The 21,087-nt window shown below is 35.0% G+C and overlaps 1 protein-coding gene across 2 annotated transcripts in view; it reads right to left on the reverse strand.

Annotated features, from left to right (window-relative positions):
* LOC101897309 (breast cancer anti-estrogen resistance protein 1) overlaps positions 1–21,087 on the reverse strand; it is a 175,561-nt gene that overhangs the window by 39,350 nt on the left and 115,124 nt on the right. For both annotated transcript variants that reach the window (XM_059118948.1, XM_059118949.1), the window contains exon 2: positions 4,574–4,717. In XM_059118948.1, the coding sequence (XP_058974931.1) occupies positions 4,574–4,717 (144 nt within the window). The remainder of the gene's footprint in view (positions 1–4,573; positions 4,718–21,087) is intronic.

Consider the following 21,087-nt stretch of genomic DNA (forward strand, 5'->3'; position numbering starts at 1 on the left):
TTCATTTGCCTTTCTCCATTCATAAGGACTGCCATCTGAACCAAAAAAGTTGAATTTGCTCTCGTCTGCGAACAGTACATTCTTACAAAATGAAAAATCTTTCTACATGGGTTTATTTGGGCTATAATGGTCAGGTAAATTAAATGAAAATAAAAGAATTTATTTTATGTCTTTTGATATGTGCTTATTGGCAAATCGCAATCTTACTTCTTTATTTCGCATGCTAATTAGAGGTTTATATCTAGCTCTTCTTCCATTGTAATTCGACTTATGCAATATATTTCTTATTATTTGAGGGCAACATACTTTTCCCAAATCCTTTTCAGCAATTTTTGCGAGCTTCGGTGCATTCAAAAATGGACCCTTTTTCATCTGCCGTAAAGTAGACTTCTCATCACTCAAGGTAAATATTTTATTATTATTCGACGTTTTTGACGTATTTTCAACACAACCATCTGTTTTAAACCGTTTTATGATGTACTCAACTGTAGATCGGCTTCTATTAACAATATAAGATATCTCAATTAGCTATTTATTGTTTTTTAAATATTTAATTACTAAATTTTTCACTTCACAAAGGTTTGTACTCGTTGTCTTCCCATTTTCTATTTTTTTTAATATTTACGTCGGTAAATTACACAACACGTGGAAATTTGTGATAAATTAGGTTTTATGGACTTCCTTAAACACATTTTCCAACAATCGCGTGAAGTTGGACGCAGTTCGAAACAGCGTTGCCATATAAATATAAACTGTACGAGTTTAGCTTTTGCATAGAAATTTGGTGTGTTTTAGAATAAATGCCATTATTTTGTTAAATAAATAAAAAACAGTAAACTCTTGTTCTACGGCTAGTTATAGTATCCTATACACATATAAAAAGATATAGGTTCATTCTGGTAGTGAATTTGGTAACAATCATACATTGCATGAAAGAAAATTATTTACTAAGTGTACGTGTTTCGTTTGGAGCTACTAATCGCAACCACACGACATACAAAAATATGTGATTTTCAATCCCTAAATGATAGTTTATATAACATCTAGACATAAAAAGAAAAATTAGAAAAAAAGTGATCCTATATCCCTATATGACAATTACAGCCTGGAATACTTCTCTAATTGAGACTTGGGGTCCTCTTCCGAGAAAGCTACTTCGGAAAGAGGTATCCGCATACCTGCTTCCTGTATTAATGCTAGCGGCTTATACGAACATTTTCATGAAGATTCTGCTTCAATACACATTTTTTAATTCCTTTACAAAGGCAGAAAATTTAAAAAAAAAACTGCCCAAAACCTTCAGCAAACTCCACAACATATTTTACAGTGCTTTACGAAATGAGAATCTCCACTTCCGCTACAGATGCTTTCTGTCACTTGACTCTTTCTATTTTGAATAAAACTGAATTTTATTAGAAGTCTTTTATAATATCGTTTACTTGTAGACAAAAATGAAGATATGGCGATACATAAGCCTCAGCATTCCTTCGAAGAATCCGTCTCGATTTTTAAGGAATATTTTTTTCCTACTCCAATTTTTATATTCTAATTTATGTTTTCTTAATTTGCCTTAATATCCCCAAGGTTTATAATCAATTCCTAAAAAAAATGTGTGAATGCCCGTGTCATTTCTTTCATGGCTTATTTAAAAATTCCTTTTTATCTTCAAATCGTTCTCTTGCATTTTGGTTTGATGTTCCCTTTTTTGATGGGGGGTAATCAAAATAAATTACAAATTTTGTTCTCCTTGGCAATGGAAATGAACTAATTTCATGATTAAACCATGATTTCATTCAAAGTCAAACTACAACAAGCTGCTTCATTTGCGAAAAAAAATGTTCATTTGCGAAGATATTTTTATGCAGGAAATCACTGTTAATTTTGATTGACATACCAAGTCAAAAGTTGATGCAGACACACACATCCATGGGGGTAAGAATACAAGACCACCGCAAAAAAATGTGGTGAACGACTGCAACATCGGGTAAAAGATATTAAGAAACATTGTATGATTACAAGTTTAGATATGTATGTAGGTTTAACTTTTAGCTTGTCTTTAAAGATCTCAAAAAAATGGGAGTTTAAATAAACTTTTAACTTGGCAATGGTTGTGTAACAGGGTGGGTCACAAGGAATCGTGCATTGTGAAAATGGGAAATCCCTACAAAAATATCTCGAGTAGCGTGAAAATAGCCGTCTACATAAAATAATAACCAGAGTAAGAGCGTGAAACTGGCCAAAAAATATATTAAAGAGGTTCACAGACGAAAGCAAGTTTTAAATAAAGTAGCTCCAAAGCAATATATGATTGTTATCAAATGCACTTCCAGGAGAAACCTGTATTTTTTATAAGTGTATAGGGTACTAGAACTAGCCGTAGAACAAAAGTTTACTGTTTTTATTTATTTAACAAAATAATGGCATTTATTCTAAAACTCACCAAATTTCTATGCAAAAGCTACATTTATACGGCAACCCTGTTTCGAACTGCGTCCAACTTCACGCGAGTTTTGAAAATGTATTTGGGGAAGTCCATAAAAGCTAATTTATCACAAATTTCAACGTGATAAATTTCTGACCTAATTATTAAAAAAATGGGAAGACAAGGGGGACAAATCACTGTTTTAAAGTAACCACCACAACTTGATATGTGACATATCTAAAATTGTTAATAGAAGCCGATATATAGTTCAGTACATCAGAAAACGCTTTAAAAAAAGATGAATGTGTAGAAATTAATCAAAAACGACAAATAATAAAATATTTACCTTGAGTGATGAGAAGTCTATTTTATGGCAGATAAAAAAGGAACCATGTTTGAGTACACCGAATCTCGCAAAATTGCGGAAAAGGATTTGGGAAAAGTATGTTGCCCTCAAATAATAAGAAATATACTGCATAAGTCGAATTACAATGGAAGAAAAGCTAGACATAAACCTCTAATCAGCAAGCGAAATCAAGAAGTAAGATTGCTATTTACCAAGGCGCACATATCAAAAGACTTTTCATTTTGGAAGAATGTGCTATTCACGGACGAGAGCAAATTCAGCCTTTTTGGTTCAGATGGCAGACCTTATGTATGGAAAAATGCAAATGAAACGCTCCTTGCTAAAAATGTGAAGCCTAAAGTGAAACACGCGGTGGTGGGTCAGTAATGGTATGGGGTTCATTTTCAGCCTTTGGACCTGGTGTATTGCATTTTATTGAGGGTATATTGGATCAGACTATGTACCTTAACATTTTGAAAGAAAGTTTGCCACTCCGTAAGAAAAAACTCGGCCTTGGCGAAGATAATTACTTTTATCCAGAGAATGATCTGAAACACAAGGCTTATAAGGTGCGGTCATGGCTGCTATATAATTGTCTCCAGGTCATGGATAAACCAGCCCAGAGTCCAGACATAAACCCCGTAGAGAATTTATAGTGCTATCACGATGGAAAAATCCGCCAGCATTCTATATCTTGCAAAGAATATTTGAAGAAAACTTTGTTGAAAAAATGACAAAAAATTGAACCTAGCTTTTGCAAAAACTTGTTAAAAGTATGCCAAATAGGTTACAAATGGTAAAAAAAAAGTGAGTGAATGAATACAAAATATTAATGTCTAGAAATACTTTAAATTATACGAAGTGTACGAGTTTGGGTTTGGCATTGAAATATAATCTCTTTTTATATCTATTTATTATATTTTTAATGAAACAAGTGTTTTTCGAGCTTGAGGTCTTTGTTGTTATATTTATTTTAATCTTCCAATATTTTTTTGTAAATTTTGATTTTTGGAAGTTATAAGCTGTACGAATTTTGCTTGGATCTACTGTATATTGGAATCAGGAGTCGCTAATCTAGTGATAATTGTACAATAATGAGGGAAGAATGTCTTAAGATATTGGAAGAAAATGTTGAGAAGTTGGATCTATCGAAGAGATAGATATGGATATTATAGCGGAATGCTTAGTGGATTTGGAGAAATTAATTTGCTGAGCTTGCTTTCGAATTGAGGTGGATGAAGTATGAACGAAATCAACGATATTATCGGTCGATCGAACAAGTCGAAGTGGCGTTGTTGTCTTTACATTACTAAAACCCAGGTTCGCCAATTTTATCCATTTATCTGTTTAGAGTTGATTCGTTTGGGGAACTATTGGGGCCCCAATATTGGTGCAATTTGTGTACCTTAGACGAAAAACATTCACCAATTCGGAAAAAAACATTTTCACAATGACAATTTTCAGACGTGTAGCGCCCCATTTTAAATAACCTCGTACCTGCGACTAGCAACCAATAACAATTATTCAAATGTCAAACTATGACACTACAAATGGCGCCCAATTTAACAAATTGCTTTCTAAATGGGACGCCCGTTAGCTCTAATGGCTGTTTGAAAAATATTTTTTGGTTCAAAATCCATAACTTCTTTATTGTGCCACCCTTTACGAAAAATTGACCAGCCAAGAACTGGCTAAGTTTGTTTCTGTCATGTCTTGTATGCCGGGGAGTTGAGTATTTTGATGATATGCATCTCTAAAAAAAAACCGCGACTGACTTGTGAAATCGAAACTTGTCCGACACTTACCTGACGTCCGCGTAATGTACACAACCACCAACCGACTAAACCTTCAGTGTCCTGTTCCAACACGGTCAATATGTCGCCCTTGCGAAAGGCCAATTCATCGGGTGAGTCAGCATCATTGTCGTACAAGGCTTTGGCATAGAGTTTCTGAAATGAAAAAAAACAACAAGAAGGCAAACAAAGATTAGATGAGGTTGAGCATTAAACGGGTTATTAATAATAATCTTTTGAGAGTAGCAGCAAACATTTATAAAATTCTCAGAATTTTGTGTTGTTGTTTTTTTTAACAGGAATTTGAAATTCGCATTTCAGGTTTTTTAGAAGTTTTTCTATGGAATTTGAATAAAAATACCTGCAAAAATAAGTAGCAAAAAAATATTAAAACATTTTCAAAACATTATTAAGTTCAGGTATGGAGATGCGAATACTTGCCATTTGATCAGGCTCTACAAATTTTTAATTTGTTCAGATACCCATTTTCTTTACTTTCCATTCTCCAAGTTTCAGTTTTTTTTTTTCAAAATCACACGCTCTTCAGTTGTAAAGCGGAAACTCTTTTTTTATTTGTCAAAAGAAGACGCGTTGTACTTTGACTTTTTAAATAAATCTAAATTGCTTTTAACAATGCGTTGTTTTTTTCTGTTTATTGTTCCATCTCTAGACTTCAGTTTCTGGTTTCAAGTTTAATGGCTTTGCTATTGAAGGCAATTTTCAAAACATTATTAAGTTCAGGTATGGAGATGCGAATACTTGCCATTTGATCAGGCTCTACAAATTTTTAATTTGTTCAGATACCCATTTTCTTTACTTTCCATTCTCCAAGTTTCAGTTTTTTTTTTCAAAACCACACGCTCTTCAGTTGTAAAGCGGAAACTCTTTTTTTATTTGTCAAAAGAAGACGCGTTGTACTTTGACTTTTTAAATAAATCTAAATTGCTTTTAACAATGCGTTGTTTTTTTCTGTTTATTGTTCCATCTCTAGACTTCAGTTTCTGGTTTCAAGTTTAATGGCTTTGCTATTGAAGGCAATTGCTGTGGTGTTTTTGTTTTTTTTTTTTTTTTTTTTTTTTTGATGCCCGTCAAAAAATAAACTTTTTCCTGTGTCACTCTGCGATGAAGAGCGTTAAAAGTGTAACAGGCAACACTTAAAATTTCAATTGTTTTTATGTTTTTGAAAAAAAAAAAAAAAAAACGTCAGACTGCGTCTTTGATTGTTACAAATGTTGACACGAATTTCAAACATACATACATGGGCATTAATGTAGATTATTGTAGTGGGGCAGTGTATGTCTTGTCAAGACAGGGCTTGGTAATTTGCGGTATTTTACAACCCTCGAATTTGACATTATGGGACAAGATACTGGATGATTCATCCAGTCTTTTGTGGTTTTCGAAGGTAGGTCGTTGCAACATTTTTTGAAAGGGATGAAAAGAAAAATTCGATTTTTAAAACGCATTTTCTATGCTAAGAATTAGGAGTTTTTCAATACCCGAAAATATAGTTTTGTTTAGCTTCGAAGTGATCAGGTGAACGAAAAATTTAATCAGAGAATATCTACACATCCACCCAACGAAGCTGTGGGTATTTGAACATGTTTGGCACAACATTTCCGTTCTGTGAGGTATTTCCAAGTTGTGAAAAGAAATCTCACACTTGGGCCAATTTAAGAGAAAGGAAAAATTAAAAATCCTGCATGCATTTAGAAGGAAACAGACAGAAGAGATATATTGGCTATAAAACAATTTAAAAGTGGAAGAGATATAACTTATTACATTCTGCCGAAAATTGGGCGCTAAGCTAGACATATATAAATCATATATTTTATGATCCCATTATATCTGAATTCTGGATCTGCAAATATGGAAGAATCTGAAGGCTAATGGAAGAAACGGGCACCCATTATTACCTGGTGAGATTTTTTATACCATTACAGTCATATGTGAGATCTCGATGCTGATGCTTACTTGTTTGCCAAAAAAAGTGTTGTTTCCGTTTGTTTCTTCCTTCAGAAAAATGTATATAAGTTATTGAATTTCCTATAGCTTCATAGTATCTCACCAGCTTCAATATAGCTCACACGATGTAATTTCATACCTTGATACTCATAGCTCACCAGACTTCAAATGGATTACCTTTTCAGCTTAACCTCCGTTTTATTACCCACATTCAATGTAGTTTCCCAAGATTTATCTGCAGATTACTTTATTTACCAAAACGCTCGCGTATAGCTTGCTAGCTTTAACGCCGTTCAGCGAACTTTCCATAGACCAGCAGATTTAATATAGCTTCTGTAAAATCTTCATCCATCTTCACTATAACTCATAGCTTTACAATGGCCCACACTTTTCAATAACTTCCAACGGTTTCACTATATTTCACATTTCAATATCCTTTCCCTGCAGTTTCCCTACCGAAACCGCCACTTTGGTTAAAAAATCGAAAAAATTCAATTATCTGAAATCAGTTGGGAATATAAGGCATATATAGCCAGAAAGTAATCCTCGGGACCTTTCATTTAAGACCCGCCTCAATGACGCAGCTAGCATAGTTTTTGTGCAATTCAGCATTTTCCATGCAGTTTCCCTACCGCCAAAACCACTCTGGTTATTCGTCCTCGTCGGGAAATTGTGTCATTTTCTGTTAAATTAATTTAATAAATTAATTTAATTTAAATTAATTTAAAAATACGTTGATTTATCAAAAAAAAAAAAAAAAAAAAAAAAAAAAAAAAATGGTAAAAATCATTAATATTAAAAAAAACTATTTTTCAATTAACCCCTTGCGCACCAACACAAAATACAAGTGACTTGTGTCTTTGCATTTATATTTTAAAATTTATCTTCACGGGCATCATATAATGGTATTATTTCGTATTTTGATGATTTTAGCGACATTATTCACCGGAATTGTTTCAAATTCGGCATTTGACGTTCGAAATGAATACTACAGCCTAAGACAGAAAATTGTCTGTGCAGGTCCATGTCTTCATATAGCCCCCATATTACGGTACCTTCCTATATTCGGTACTTTGATGATTTTAGCGTCATTATTCACCGGAGTATTTATTTAGAGTTCGTAATGGGAACTACAGTCTGTGACAGAAAATTGTCTATGCAGGTCCAGGTCTTCGTATATCTCCGATATAACGGTACCTCCCTATATACGGTAATTTGATGTTTTTTAACTTGTTTCTAATTTACCAGTTTCTTTTTAGTTTAACAATTTATTAATGGTTTTTATACCCTACACCACAAGGTGGTCAGGGTATTATGTCTTTGTGCATTTCTTTGTAACAGGCAAAAGGAAACGAGATAGACCCATAGTTCCTTTTGATGATCTGCATAGAATCACTTTCTGAGTTGATTTATGCATGTCAGTCCGTCTGTCCGTCCGTCCGTCTGTCCATGTATTCTTGTGAACAAAATGCAGGTCGCATTTATTATCCGATTGAGATGAAACTTTGCAAACAACATTTGTTTGGCCCAAGGACGAGCCCTACTGAAATTGGAGATAATCGGTAAAAATTTAGATATAGCTCCCATATATATCTTCGTCCGATTTGCTTTTTATTGTGCACCAAACATGTAATATCAGCCCGAATAGTATGAAATATTGTACATACAACCAAATTAGGCCTGAAAATAAGTATGCCAAATTTTATCGAAATCGGTTCAGATATAGCTATAGCTCCCATATATATTGTTCATCCGATTTGATATTTTTGTCCTCCGCAGCCGTAATATGCACTCTGTAACAACAATATTTGGCGAAATATATCAAATGCAGCTCAGAAATACCTTTGCTAAATTTTATCGAGATCGGTTCAGATTTGGATATAGCTCCCATATATAACTTCGTCCGATTTACCATTTATTGTGCACCAAACGTCTAATATTTTTCTAAATTAGATGGAATTTGGCACATACGACCGAATTTAGTCTAGAAGGTAGTATGCCAAATTTGGTGAAGATCGGTTTAGATATAGTTATAGCTCCCATATATATTGTTCATCCGATTTATTGTATTTGTTACCCACAGCCGTAATATGCACTCCGTAACAACGATATTCAGGGAAATATATCAAATACAGCTCAGAAATATCTTTGCCAAGTTTTATCGAGATCGGTTCAGATTTGGATATAGTTCCCATATATATTTTTATCCGATTTCAAATTACCTTCGCACCAAATGGGCAATACAAGTCCGAATTTGAAATATACAAATGCTTCGGCATATTTAGTCCTTTGGAATTTAAATTATAATTATAATCATAGCGTGTATGATTGAATTCTCCCATAAAAACTTTTAATTATTAAGTGGAGCTCAACTAAATTAGCAAAGTGGTGTAGGGTATCATAAAATCGGCCTCGCCCGACTTTAGGACTTTCTTTACTGGTTTATTATTATCGCCCTGTTTCTGTTAGTATTGGAAGCAGAATTACAACTTGCTATAAATCAAACGTGCTCCCCTAATTTCTGGGCTAACTATTGTTTAGCACTTTCATTACAGTTCGTAAGGCTCACTGAAATAAACTAGGTTAAATACATTATGTTAATATTATCCCCCTCGCTTTAGCAAAAAATAATATGACTAATCTGGTCTAGTTCTTCTGGTTAAGCATATTTCGACGGGGTCAATGAAGTCTCCAGGAATATTACGGTTCATAAGGCTCATATGGATTAACTTTAGTTCCAAACGTTCATTTTAGCTGTAGATAGTTCAATAAGTCAGCAGGTTTATTATGAACAACACTTGTGAATATAATATAATTTAATATAATATATAAGTCCACCGAACTCAGCTTGGTTCACCAGGGTCACAATAATCATTTGTAGCCGATTTAAACGTTGTTTATTTATTTTCGTACTTTTTTGATAATCTTAAATAAAATTGGCCATTGTTTTCGAAAATTTCAATTGACAACAAAATATTCAATTAATTGTCGCAAGTTATCAGCAGCGATTCCAGTGTCATTTGATTACAGTTATATCAAAGGGAGATACAAATAAAGAACAATGGAATTCTAGAATTTCTCAATGATATTTAATTCATTTTATGGAAATCCAATAAGTGATCTTCCATGATTCATCATAAAAAATATGCAAAACGTGAACTTTGAGTCGTGGATTACCACGACAAATTTGAATATATCAAATGGAGTCCAAAATCCAAAGGTTTTCCGCAAGGGTAGGTGACACCAGTCAGGTATTTTCCGTTGAAATTGTTTAATCATTGAAGTACAAATGGTTAAAATAGATTAATTTAAAGCGTATATTTTATCTCTTTGCAAATATTCTATTTGCTCACTGTCTATTAGCTTTTTCCTCAAGGCGATACTAAATAATTTGACAATAACTCTAAAGGTCATTGAAAATAATTAATTGCTAACAGAAAATATAAAAAAAATTGTGATAAGATTGTAACTGCCACGATCTATGAAAAATAAAGCCATAAATAAACACATATTATTTCCCCAAAAATATATATGAGGGATTTGTGTTGAGTTGTGGCAAAATAAAAAGTAAAGCCTTTTTTCTTGAATATGAGCTTCTTTCGTTGTATTTTTCTTTATTTCTTTCGATTTTGTTGACTTAACTTTCTTGTCTTTCAAAATAATCTATCATTGTTTGTTATTTGTAATTCAGTATATTTCTTTCTTTTTTTTTTGTTATTTTCAATACGAATTGAATTTCATTCGCATGCAAACAACAATAAAATCATTTGTCTTTTTATAGAGAAAAAAAAACTGAACAAACAAACTTATCTTTAATGAAGAAGAGCGGAGAGATGGTCGGTCCCACAGACAGGTGGACAGACATTTAGTGAAGAGGAAAAAAAAAAAAAAACAACTAAACGATCAATAGATAGTTTAACAAATTTGTAATTTGACTTTTAAGTCAAGTGTATTGTAAACAAATCATTTCCTCTATTAAAAAGACAAAAACAACAACACCGGACCGAAGACAAACACTTAGAGGCTCTGGCAAGTGCAGTGAAGAAAGAAAAACAACTTGGGAGAAAAAGACAAAAATAAGTTTCTGCTACACAAGGCTACAAAAAAAATGGAATCTTTTTCTTAAATTCTTGATAGTGATGAAGTTTCGTTAATTAAATTTTAAATTTAGCGATTAAATTACACTCTCGTTCGATTAAAAAAAAGTTACAGGGTTGCCCATATTCGACGGACCTTTGGACCCATTCCAATCGACGAGGCTTGTCCGCAGGCAACATTCTTTGCCTCAATTGAATTTTGTACGGTCACAAATGCAAATCAATGCGAATAATCCGTTGTAAAGTGGACCGAGCCATGCCCAACGGTTGAGAACGGCGTTTTTGGGATGTTCTTGGGTACCTCTCAACACTGACTCGTAGGGCAGCGATATTCTCGGCCGATCGCCTTGGTCGACTTTTATATGGCCTCTTCGGATTAGAAAGAGCCTTACCAGTCGAAAATTTTTGGTATAAACGATTAATGGTGTTCTTAGAAGGCGCACATCTCACATTTTTTAATGTTTTAAAAGCACGTTGAGTTTTCACAATTGTCTTCTTCTGTTGAATGTAAATTTCAACTAATTCGCGTGGCGTGATGATAAAAATCTGCTTGGACTGACGCTTCAAACGCGGTATGTCATTAAGCGATGTGACATCTCTGTCAAAAGTTATGGCGTTGCCAGATGGGTCCGTCGAATATGGGCAACCCTGTATATAGACTCTCTAAAGTTTACTAGGCACGCCATGGTACAAGAAGTTCCTCAAACTCTAAAAAGTTCCGCAAGTTCACTAAAGTGAACTCCGTTCGCTATAGCTCAACAGGCACACGATAGTTCAACAGATTCACTACAATTTACCAGGTGCATAAGAGTTCACCAGATTCACTATAACTCATCAGGTTCACTGCAGCTCACCGGGTTCGATATAGTTCAGCAGATTCACAAGACTCATTATAGTTCACAAGGATCACTACAGTTCACCGAATTCATTATACTTCATCGGTTCACCACGTTCACTACAGATCACCTGGCTCACTATAGTTCTCTAAGTTCACTGTATCTCACCAGATTCACTACAACTCATCAGGTTCACTGCATCTGACCCGGTTCGCTATAGTTTAGCAAATTCACAAGACTCATTATAGTTCACCGAGGTCAATATAGCTCACTGTAGCTCACCTGGTTCACTGCGGTTCACATGGCTCACTTGGTTCACTATAGTTCACATGGCTCACTGTAGCTCAACCGGTTCATTATAGTTCACTGTAGCTCACCAGGTTCGCTGTAGCTCACCAGGTTCACTATAGTTCACTAGGTTCACTGTAGTTCACCGGGTTCTCTACAGTTCACCACGAGGTTCAATATAGTTCACGAGGTTTTCTATATTTCACTATAGTCTACGAGGTTCACGACAATTCACCATAGTTCACAAGGTTCACGACAGTTCACCAGATTCACTATGGTTTACTATAACTCACCAGGTTCACTATAGTTTACCAGATTCACTATAATTTACCAGGTTCACTATAGTTTACTAGGTTCACTATAGTTTACCAGGTTCAATATAGTTCACCAGGTTCACAAGAGTTCACCAGGTTCACAACAGTTTAGCAGGTTCACAACAGTTTAGCAGGTTCACTATAGTTCACCAGGTTCACTATAGTTCACCAGGTTCACTATAGTTCACCAGGTTCACTATAGTTCACCAGGTTCACTATAGTTCACCAGGTTCACTATAATTCACCAGGTTCACTATAATTCACCAGGTTCACTAAAGTTCACCAGGTTCACTATAGTTCACCAGTTTCACTTTATTTTACCAGGTTCACTTCGATTAAATATTTCCTACAGTTCATTGAAGTCCAGCTGGTTCAAAACAGGTTAATTTGCATTAGGATAATAGAAGTTCCTCAGGTTCAATTTAGTCCAGGTTCGTCATAGCTTACTGGGTTGTACTTACTTTCTCATTTTTAGGGTTTCTATAAATTCTTTGTGTTTATAATTCTCATAGTTCAGAAACCTTACCATCGTTCGCTTTAGTGCTAGGTTCATCCCCAAATTGTTTAAAAAAATGCTGTTGCCCTCTGTAAATATTGACAATCAATTGCATCTCCGACAGACACTTGGCATGAGTGTTGCTTCGTCGTCTCAGCGACAGACAATGCAATGAATGTCATGTTGCTGGATATAGCCACAGCAACAGGCAACATGAAGAGTAAGAGACGAACAATCAGTGATGATGGTCAAGTGGGATGTACAACAGGCATTGATGTACGTCAGTACAAAAAGAAAAAAAAAAACATACATGGAAAAAAATATACATCCATGGCTACACATTTATTGAAATGCAATTCCGAGTACCAGACCAGTGGAAAAATTAGGAAGACAGCGGAGGAAATGCCCATTAACATTTATGACAAATACACAATTTGTTTTTCATTTCTTTTTTCACATTTGCTGATAATTCATTAGCATCTAAGATTTTTTCATTTCTGTGTTTTTTTTTTTTTTTCTCATTTTTTTCTTTGTTGTTGTTTGTCTTTTCTATTTGCCTTTTCTTCGAGTTGCTGTTTGTGGATTTTTCAATTAGCACTGCGTTAAAAGAGAAATAAATATTCAAACAGAGCAGAGACACTTGTCAGAAGACGACTGAGTCTATGAAGATATATAAATGTGATGAAGTGGAGATACATCCATCCATTAGAAGAGGGGGCATCCGAATAGCCAGCCAATGAAGCATTAAATGGCAAACTTCGATTTTTGTGAATGGGCACTGACAGACAGCAGGGTAGAAATGGTCGCTATGAGCTAAGCGTTTCCTCTTAGTCATGCAGTTTGCTAATTTTCTCGTCATAAAAAATTAAGTTTTCCAATCACAGTAAAATAAAGGAGAAGAAGGTTTGAATTAAAAATTTGGGAAGGAAAGCATAGATATGTTGAAAAGCTTAATTTAATTAATGGCGAGAATATTCTTAAGCCAAAAATCAATGTAACTGCTGAGGATTGGTGGTGGGATTATAGTTTATGCTCTTCACTTTCAATTTTCAAGTAATAAGTTCAGCTCAAAGTGTAAAAGCATTAAGGATTACGATCTTCTCTAAACAAAAATATTTATTTTCAAAAAAACAAGTAAGCAAAGGCTACAGTCGAGCGTGGCCGACCGTTGAATACCCTACAACACTATAATAAACGATACAGTTTATATAGGCGAGATACTCGAAAGAATTCCACAAGATATTGTGACAAATTATAAAAGAAAACCATCAGGTTTCGTTCTCTAATTTTCGAATAATAGCAACTTAAACTAATTTGCTCATTTCCAATTTATTGGTAGATGTTGCACTTAAATGGTCTTCCTAGATCTGGAGAAGTGGCAAAAGATTAACATTTATTATTGGTTTTTGACTGAAACGCATCTATATGAGATACAGACATTTGACTATATTCTTCAACGAAATCAGCGTTAATGGAATAGTCAGAAGTGCGTCTTTCCTGCATTTGTGAATTCTCCAAAAAGTCAATGGAATGGACATTTTCGTATTTTGTCTACAAAAGTTGGCAAACTCCTTCACACATTGAATATTTTTGGATGGCCATCCAAAACTGCTTCGCTTTTGCAATGTCCGGTAACCCCAATTCAAATGTGCGTGAGGATCGGGCGATAATTACGACCAGCTGAAAATTTTTCCGTTTTTTGGTCCATTTCAGCACCAAAATATATGGCGATCATCTCCAAAACGAGTAGGCTTCTATTCTGACCCTCGTCTTATCCCCATGCAAAATTTCGTAAGGATCGGGTCATAAATGCGATCTGTATATGATATCCTGATATCCTAACTACTTAGTTTTCTTAGCTGTAGATGTATTACCAAATGTTTAATTCAAAATGAAAATATGCCAAAAATATGACAAAATTGAAAAAATATGAGAAAATATTACAAAATCAATATTTTCATCTTAAGAGAGATATTTTTTTAGACGTTTTTCTTTCCTGTCATTCCATTCCAGGCCATTCTGAATTAATGAGAACTGTCGAAATCAGTTCAGCCGTTCTCGACATATATGAGATCTTTCAAGCATATCTTATTTGATAGACATATATATCGCACATATTTTGCTATATATCCGATTTGTTGTATCTTAACATCAATGTAAAGATCAGAAGTAACCTTGTCATGGCTTTGGGATTTCGCCGGAATTTAAAATATTCGCGGTTTAATGAAAAATATTGAATTTTTTCAACAAAAAAGATATGGTCTATTTTACCCGCTAAATATTATCCGATGACCACCCAAATTGGTAGGCTTCTTCCCCACCCTAAACTCTTGCTACATGCGACCTCTATAGCTACTGCAAAATCCGACATTTTTTCAGTATTTGGTCCATTTCAACCCCTAAACATTTGGCGATCATCTCCAAAAGAAATAGGCTTCTATTCTGACCCTAACCACACCTTAGTGCAAAATTTCGTAAGGATCGAGCCATAATTGCGACCTGTAGCGTGATTACAAATTAACATGGACAGACGGACGGACGGACATACATAGCTAGATCGACTCAGCTCGGCGAGCTAGGAAGATCCATATATACTTTCCTATATGGGAAACCAATATTTCGAGGTGTTACATAAATTCTGGCCCAATCAAACTTATAAAAAAAAAACAGTTCAACAAGTTTATATCAAATTTCCAAATTTATTTTAGTTCTTCAAGTTCACACCAGTTGTCCAAATTCAATTTAGTTCATTTCAGTCCACCATGTTCACTTTAGTTCACCCTGTTCACTTTTCTTCACCATTTTCACTTTAGTTCCCCACGATCACTTTCCCCGGTTCATTTAAGTTTACTTGGTTCAATGTGGTTCACCCGGTTCACATAAGCTCACCATAAGCTCGCTTTAGTTCCCCAGGATCACTTCCCATCACTAGGTTCACTTTGGCTCAACCGATTCATTTCAGTTCATTTGGTTCAGTTTTGTTCACTCGGTTCAATTTAGTTCATCATGTTCACTAGAATTCAGCTGGGTTTTCCAAAAAAATTCTATTTTCAGACATTTTTCAATTGAAAATAATATAAACTATTCTGAACTGTTTTATTCTGGTCACATATTTTGCACAAATCTTGTTGCAGCTCACCATTTCAACATTTTAAGGATTAAGATCTTGTTTAAGAAATACGATTTTTTTCTAGAAATCATATATTTCTTTTGTGACTTTTTTCCTCGAATCACTCTCTAAACAAAATCCTTGAATTCTTTTTATCATTCATTGAGAAAAAAAAAACAGTATTCTCAAGAAAAAAAATGCCAACAACATTAATCAACATTTTATCTATGGTTTTATTTTCTGTTCTGGATTTACATTCAGATCATCATTACATTCTTCTCATTAATCCCATTGCTGTTGGTGGATTGTGTTTTATTTCAATTCTGTTTTTTTTTTTTCTGACAAACAACACATTTTGCAAAAAACAGACCATGGCGAAAGAATGAAACGTGCTGACTCGGTGTGATAATTTTCCAACTCATCTGTGATCCATATTTATACTTCAGCTCATGATTTGCAAGGTATCTTCAAGCTGTGCTGTTTCTTTTTTTGTTTTTGTTTTGCGAAAAAAACAGATAATGCTTAAAGCAGCAGTCATATTTTACAGAACCGAAGAATTTGCATTAATGTACAGTTTTATTTACAAATCACGTACGATCGGTAAATACCTGTGGCAGATATATGTATGGACGTGAATGTAACACAATGCGATAGATATAGGTATGAATGTAACAAATGCACAGAGTATGTAATCGGTGTGAGTAATGCAAATTACATAACGTGAGATAAGACGCAATTTTTTCTATGTATGGATAGTTAGTCATCAGTCTAATTATGTTTTCATATTACACATTGGTTCAGCTTTGTTGATCAGAATCTCTGTAATTCAGCAGGATCACTACAGTTCACCAGGGTCACCATAGTTCACCAGGTTGACTATATTTCGGCAGGTTCACCGTTCACCAGGCTGACTAGAGTTCACCAGGTTCACCACAGTTCACCAGGTTCACTGCGGTTCACCAGGCTCAATATAGTTCACCTGGTTCACTACAGGTCACCAGGTTCACTACAGTTCTTCTGTTTCACTACAGTACTTCTGATACACTACAGTTCACCAGGTTCACTACAGTTCAACAGGTTCACTACAGTTCACCAGGTTCACTACGGTTCACCAGGCTCAATACAGTTCACACTACAGTTCACCAGGTTTACTGCGGTTCTCCAGGCTCACTATAGTTACCTGGTTCACTACAGGCCACCAGGTTCACTACAGTTCTTCTGTTTCACTACAGTTCTTCTGTTTCACTACAGTACTTCTGGTTCACTACAGTTCACCAGGTTCACTACGGTTCACCAGGCTCACTACGGTTCACCAGGCTCACTACAGTTCACCAGGCTCACTACAGTTCACCAGACTCACTACAGTTCACCAGGCACACTATAGTTCACCAGGTTCACTACATTTCACCAGGTTCACTACAGTTCTCCAGGTTCACTATAGTTCACCAGGTTCACTACAGTTCACCATTTTCACTACAGTTCCCCAGATTCACTACAGTCCACCAGGCTCACTATAGTTCACTACAATTCACCTGGGTTGCTATAGTTCTCCTGGTTCACTACAGGTCTTCTGGTTCAATACAATTCACCGGGTTCCCAACAGCTCACCATGTTCACTACAGTTCATCTGCTTCACTACAGTACACATGGTTCACTACAGTGCATCAGGCTCTCTATAGTTCACCAGGATGGCTATAGTTCACCAGTTTCACTGTGGTTCATCAGTTCAGTAAAGTTCACCAGTTTCACTACAGTTTACCAGACTTACTGCAGTTCACCAATTTTACTACAGTTCACAAGGTTCACTATAGTTCATCAGTTTCGCTACACTTCATTATAGTTCACCTAGAGCTCACCGTTTACTATAATCCACCAGACTCACCAGGTTAACAATAGCTCACCATGTTCACCGGACTTACCAGATTCATTGTAGTTCATCATGATCACTATATTTCACCCGGTCCAATGCAGTTCAACTTGATCAATATAAGTTGCCAATTTTGGTATCAGTGTTCATCAAATTTCATTATAAGCCATGTAAGATTCTGCGGAATCCTTACATTTTTTGTATATAATGCCTTCAGAAATATTATTTGTCATAGAATTCTACTATAGGTCTCGGAATACATCAAATTTGTAAATATTCCTAAAAGTGGGGAATTAATAAAAATTAAAACACATTCTATTGTTGAAATCGTACTTTAAAAATTGTCTCTTAAGACCTGCAGAAGATATTCTGGCCACAGGAGGACTTTTGGTTTCAAAAGACCTACCCAAGGACTTCAAGTCTCAGAATATTTACAGAACTACTTGGGGTCTCAGAAGATTTACAGAAAGTCGTCTGGTTTCAGAAGGTCTACAGAAGGATTTTCTTGGCTCAGAAGACTTACAGAAGACCTCTTGATCTCAGAAGTATTACTGGCGGACTTCTGGTCTTAAATGACCTACAGATGGTCTTTTGGTCTCAGAAGAACAACAGAAGGTCTCTTCATTTCGAAAGTTTAACTGAAGGGCTTCTGGGCTTAAAAGGCTTGTTAAAGGACTTCTTGTCTCAGAAAATCGTATGCTCTCAAAAGACCTACAGATGGTCTCAGAGACCCACAGCTCCTGATCTCTGAAAAGCTAAAGAATTTCTACTGGGTTTAAAAAACCTATAGAAGGTCTTCTGGTCTAAAAGAACCTAAAGAAGAACTTCTGCTCTCCGGAGATCTATAGAAGTTCTTTCGGTTCCAGAAGACCTACAGAAGTTCTTCTCGCTTCAGAAAGCCTACAGAAGGGCTTTTGATCACAGAATTCTTATTGAAGGTCTTCTAATAAGACCTACTAAAGGACTTCTGGTCTCAGAAAACTTACACATAATCGTATGCTCTCAAAAGACCAACAGAAGCACTCCTGTAGTGGAATTCCCCAACTCATTTTCTGGGTTACCGACAAAAGTCGGTAAAATTGAAATGCTAATAATTTCGATAATTAACGAAATTTGGCGGTAAGTTAGCGACGAAATCAAAGTACTCGCTAAGACCTAACGATAAATGACAATGTTGTCAACTTTAACTTATTTTTTATATCGAAATTTTGGGTTTCAAAATTACCGATTTTTGTCGGTAACTCAAAAAATGAGTTAGAGAATCCCACTACTGATCTCTGAAAAGCTACAAAATTCCTTCTGGGTTCAGAAAACCTATAAAGAATAACTTCTGCTCTCCGAAGATCTAGAGAAGGTCTTTTGATATAAGTCTTACAGAATGTCTTAGAAGACTTACTACAGGACTTCTGAAAATCTACGTATAATCGAATGCTCTCAAAAGACCTGCAGATGGTCTCTGAAGGTGTTTTGTTAATTCTTACTGAAGGACTTCTGGCCTAAAAAGGCCTACTAAAGGACTTCTGGTCTCAGAAAATTTACACATAATCTTATGCTCTCAAAAAACTTACTCTCCCTAAAAAAAAACTTCTGGTCTCTGAACAGCTACATAATTCCTTCTTGTTTCAGAAAACCTATAGAAGATCCTCTGGTCTGAGAAGACCTAAAGAAGAATTTCTGGTCTCCGAAAATCTACAGAAGACCTTCCAGTCCCAGAAGACCTACCTGCTTTAGCAAACCTACAGAAGGTCTTTTGATGTAAGTCCTGCTGAAGGTCTTAGAAGACTTACTACAGGACTTCTGAAAATCTACATATAATATTATGCTCTCAAAAGACCTGTGTATGATCTCTTGATCTCAGAAGGACATCTGGTCTCTGAAGATCTAAAGAAGGCCTTCTGGTCTCATAAGAAGAAGATATTAAAGCTTTATAACGTGTTTTATAACTAGAATTTATACAGTTCTTTTATTTTGCAGTTTTTTTTTAATTTAGTCCACTTTGCATTTTATCTGTATTAGCTACCACATTGTCCATCCCAGAAAAGGCAGAAGTGTAAAAAAATTAAAGAACTTTATTAATTCCCTTGCCGGACTGGTATGCTCTTAAATAATCCTATTATTATTTTTTTTTTTTAATTTTTCCACTTAGTCCATTTTGCATTTTATCTACATAAATTATCATAGTATACATCCCTTATTAATACAGAAATGCTAAAAATTAAAGCACTTCATCGACTTACAAAGTTCAGTAAATTATTTATAAATATCAATAACAATATTGAAGGTCATATTCACAGTACACCTGTGTATCTGTATATATACACACACATATATATGTCATATGCCTGATTTCAATGCCCCACCATTTTCCCAAAAATGGAGTACTTTGACATATGCAAATTTCGTTTTCGGTTTTTTTATTTTGCCATTTACAATTTTTTCCATTGTAAATAATTTATGCTGTCATATTATTTGTTTAAAATTTAATTATATTGTATAAGTTATATGTCACACAGACACTCGCACAGACATTCGCACACTCGTACGTTACAACAATGGAATGTCATTTTTATTTCAATAGAAATGTCATCACTTGTTGTTGAATATATAAATTACAACACCAGCAGAAAAAAATGTGACAATGTGACACCTGAGTGCTGCTTTATGTGGGCATTGCTAGGCGTTCGGAAAATATTCCGCATCGCATCAAACCTTTCCTGGTTTTTTGTATTTACAATAACATTTTTTGTTGCTGTTGTAAATTATTTGCCAACAACAATGGCAAATTGTATAACAGGTGTGAGAAGAGATGTTCGCCAACCCCCTATATGGTCACTTGGTTTTCTTGATTTCTTTTTCGCTCAAAGGCGTTTTATGGATAAGACCCAAAATGGTTGTAAAGATGTTGTAAAGTTTTATACACCTAATGCCAGATTCTGAAATGTATTAGGCGAGATTTGTGAGGTTATGTAGAAGAAAGGGGTGGGGGTAATTAAGGCATTTCCTATTAGCTCCCAAACAATAACATATAGTTTCTTAACCCTGTCTCAACCGATTTTTATTGAGATTGCTTTTTTTGACCTCAATTTTGTTCTCATGACCCCGTAGACAAAATGTTACAACTGTAACAATTTACAAAAATTATATCAATAATCACCCTGGCAAGCAAAAAACTTTTCTAGATCACCTTGCCTCTATCTCTCTCTCTATTAGCGGGTAACTTTGATCTCGGAATTCCAAATTTCAAAATCCACAGAGTTCAATATACTGATCTAGCCAATGTTTTTTTTTCTCTATTATTTACATTTCAATCCACCAATGCTGTTGTTATTTCACTTTTTTTTCTGTTTTTGGTTCTGTTCTATTCACGTTTTCTAAACTGCTGCCGTTGTGTATCGGTTCCGTAACCTCCTCACACATTAATACGTTCATTCGATCCAGTAGTCAAACGTGGCTTATAATTAAATGTAATTATTTACCTTAACATTTACGCGTAATTACATTGAATGTGTAATTTTTCGAACCACACACAGACAAGCCAAACAACAAAAACAACA

This window comes from Musca domestica, unplaced genomic scaffold (assembly GCF_030504385.1).
Source record: "Musca domestica strain aabys unplaced genomic scaffold, Musca_domestica.polishedcontigs.V.1.1 138, whole genome shotgun sequence".
Taxonomy (NCBI): domain Eukaryota; kingdom Metazoa; phylum Arthropoda; class Insecta; order Diptera; family Muscidae; genus Musca; species Musca domestica.